The sequence below is a fragment of the Olea europaea genome, chromosome 6, assembly GCF_002742605.1.
Source record: "Olea europaea var. sylvestris chromosome 6, O_europaea_v1, whole genome shotgun sequence".
Lineage (NCBI taxonomy): Eukaryota > Viridiplantae > Streptophyta > Magnoliopsida > Lamiales > Oleaceae > Olea > Olea europaea.
In genome coordinates this window covers 11848529-11852080 of record NC_036242.1, presented here as the reverse complement: position 1 = coordinate 11852080, position 3552 = coordinate 11848529, and the positions used below count along the sequence as shown (strand labels likewise).

General features: G+C 36.4%; 1 protein-coding gene across 1 annotated transcript; it reads left to right on the top strand.

Moving 5' to 3' along the window:
* The first annotated feature begins 253 nt into the window (after positions 1-253).
* On the top strand, positions 254-2044 carry LOC111396496 (scarecrow-like protein 18). Its single transcript, XM_023022920.1, has one exon. It carries the CDS (start codon positions 384-386, stop codon positions 1659-1661), a length of 1278 nt encoding a protein of 425 aa, XP_022878688.1. The 5' UTR covers positions 254-383; the 3' UTR covers positions 1662-2044.
* The last annotated feature ends 1508 nt before the right edge of the window (positions 2045-3552 follow it).

Genomic DNA, 3552 nt, shown 5'->3' with positions numbered 1-3552 from the left:
TTTTTCTTCAAAATAAATGAGAAAAAAATTCAAACCCTTGACAGCTTAGTTTCACACAGTGTGCTTGCTTTTCATCTGCTGAGCTCTTATATATTCCCCGCCCCTTGCCTTTTCTGCAACCCTCTACTGTTGCACTGCTTCAGCTCACTTCTTCTCCTTATCCTTTTGCAGAAATATATCTCAAAGTTAATTTTACTTTTATCAATCCATTACATCATCATAAATTACCAAAAAAATGCAAAATATTGTCACAAAAATTTGAAGTTTCAACTTCCAATCTACAAGTTGCTTCTCCTACTCTTCCACCTCGTCAGCTTTTTCGTTTTTCTCTTCTTGAATGCTTTATACTCGGTAGTATAGTAGGGTTTTCTTGGCTTAAAGAAATGTTGGGTTCATTTGGCTCTTCATCTCATGAGGAAGAACCATTACCGCCTAATGTCCACTACCACGACAACCACCATATTCAGCGCCGGAGTTTTACACCTCCGGCAATACACATGCGCCAATTACTCATAAGTTGTGCTGAGCTAATTTCCCGTTCTGATCTCTCAGCCGCTCATCGGCTTCTCTCCATTTTATCTACTAACTCTTCACCTTATGGTGATTCTACTGAGAGATTAGTCCACCAGTTCACTAAAGCCCTTTCTCTCCGGCTAAACCGCTATGTAGCCGCCGCTGATTCATTCTTGATCCCTAATCCCAGTGCCACTAATCTTGTTAGTAGTGAAGCTACAAGTTCTTCAAATCTTAACACGGCTGAGTTTGGATCAGACGAAACCCTTGTTCAATCCTCATACTTGTTAGTTAACCAAGTAACCCCATTTATTAGGTTTAGTCATCTCACTGCAAATCAAGCAATCTTGGAAGCAACTGAAGGCCAACAAGCGATACACATCCTAGACTTTGACATCATGCACGGCGTGCAATGGCCTCCCTTAATGCAGGCTATGGCGGAGCGTTTTCCACCGCCGACCCTTCGGATCACCGGCACCGGAAGTGACCTTGAAGTACTTCGGAGAACCGGTGACAGGCTCGCCAAGTTTGCCCATTCATTAGGCCTCAGATTTCAGTTCCAACCTCTTATTATCCTCAACAATGAAGACTCCATTTCAGTTGCCTCTGCTATTCTTCTGCTGCCTGATGAAACCCTAGCAGTCAACTGTGTGCACTATCTTCACCGACTGTTCAAGGATCGGGATCGCCTTCGCCTTTTCTTACATCGAATCAAGTCCATGAACCCCAAAGTTTTCACTGTGGCTGAAAGGGAAGCAAATCATAACCACCCAATTTTCTTGCAGAGATTTGTGGAGGCTTTAGATCACTACGCGGCGGTTTTTGATTCCCTTGAAGCCACCCTGCCACCTACTAGCCACGAGCGGCTCACGGTGGAGCAGATATGGTTCGGAAGGGAAATTGCTGATATTGTGGCGGCAGATGGAGAAAGAAGAAAAGAAAGGCACGAAAGATTCAGATCATGGAAAGTTATGCTGAGAAGCTCAGATTTCAACAATGTTCCATTGAGCCCTTTCGCTCTTTCTCAAGCTAAGCTTCTCTTAAGAATTCATTACCCTTCTGAGGGATATCAGCTTCATATTCTCAATGATTCTTGCTTCTTAGGATGGCAGAATCAACCCCTTTTCTCAGTCTCTTCCTGGCACTAAAAATGATACAGATTTTAGCCAAATGATACCTAAACTAAACCTTCCCCTATCAGAAACCCTAACCCTAATTTCCATAACCCCTTAAAATATCTATGAATCTGCAAAAGTTGCAGATATTTGGAAGAAAACAGAAACCCACTTGAACAAAACCTCACAAACACCTCCTCCTGGTTTCTCTGGTTTTCTTGGGGTACTGAAATTAAAGTGGATGTTTTATTTTTATACTGCTACTGGGGTCTTTATATTATTACAATTTTCTTCGTATAATCTCGTTAAATATTTCTGAGATTCCATTACTAGATCCTCTATCAGCCTTTCAGGAGGCAACAATTGCTATTTGGCTCATTAAGTCCATTAAATATAATTAATTACCATTATCTTCTTGAAGGTTGTTTGTCATTTTGTATTGGTGGGTTTGTTAATCTTTCTTCTTTAGTGCTAATAATGCTTCACTTTTCTTTAACTACGAGTTGAAAATAAAAAAAAAAAAAAAAAAAAAAAAAAACAGGCTAATCAAGTTTGGCCACGTTAGCGTCAATATCTGTTCTATTGAAATTTTTCTGTACTTAGAGTTTTATTGATAATGAGAGCCTACAATTGCACATACTAATTAGTCAATCAAACTACAAAAATGTTACTTGTATAGAAAATTTTACAAGTTGGTGTACAGGTGGTGATGTTATAGAATTTCATTAGTTGATTAAACTTTATTTTTTGTCCAACAACCAAATAAATTCTGCCACTTTACCACCTGTAAATTAGCCTGTGAAATTTCTCGATACCCATAATATTTCTCATCAAACTATATAAACTCGTATCTTTCTGAAATTGCTACTTTTGATTCCACGGTTCTCCCTGCATTTAATGGGTGCGTCCGAATCTCCCTTCTTCTGTTTTGATCTTTTCTTGGGTTACTACTAATATTTTTCGAAAAGAAGAATCAAATGGTTGTACAAGAGGTTAAATCATGTAAATTCTACAAATCTTTTCATATCTTTATTGATCGCCTTTCTATTACCAAAATAATAATAATAATAATAATAATAATAATAATAATAATAATAATAATAATAATAATAAATTAATCATATAAAGTCAAATACGAGAATTGATATAATTGATCAGTAAAAAAAATCCAATCAAGAATGTAATAATCTGATGCAGGATGTTTAAAATCTTAAACCTGCCTTTTGATCTGAAGAAAGATTCCAAAATCCAATTAGATAATTAGAGCCTCTTTTGAAGTGATTTCAAAAATTGATTTTTTGACCGTTAGAAAAAAAGTGGGATCCATCTGTGAGAGAAAAAGTCGAATATGACGGCTGGAGTAGTAAAATAACGATAAAAAAATTAATTTTTTGGATGAAAAAATCGGTCCAAACAGGCCCTTAGTATAGTCTAATGTTTTAGTGAAAAGTCTTGTTTAATAAGGAAGTGATTAAAACTGCCTAACTGTACGTGATTAAAAATAATAACTAGGGTTATATTCCATGTTGTTTGACCTACAAAAAGGAATCTTGAGCAAATCTTGAAGCAAAAAGTGATCATTTCAAGATCCAAGCCTCCTCAAATATGTCTCTCAGTGGTGCCTCTTCAATTAATGAATATTATTTTGTATAAAAGCATATATTATAATATAATAATAACTCAGAAATGACAGGGTTATGGAACCTAACGATCCCAATCCTGCCTTTTGACATTATTATTGTCATATAAAGAAATTAAGGTCTGCTGTAGTTGGCAACTTTAAGGATATTCTTCTGAATTATTTTAGTTAATTGGGAGTGGGTGTGTTAATTTCTTTACATCAACTTTACAAAGCTCAATGCTTTTTTATCATGCATGCTGATGTTTACATTATGGTAATTTTGTTCCAAAATAGTGTGTGTTG

Excerpts from the sequence above, each read along its gene's own strand:
- LOC111396496 (XM_023022920.1), top strand. The coding sequence starts at position 384 with ATGTTGGGTTCATTTGGCTCTTCATCTCATGAGGAAGAACCATTACCG.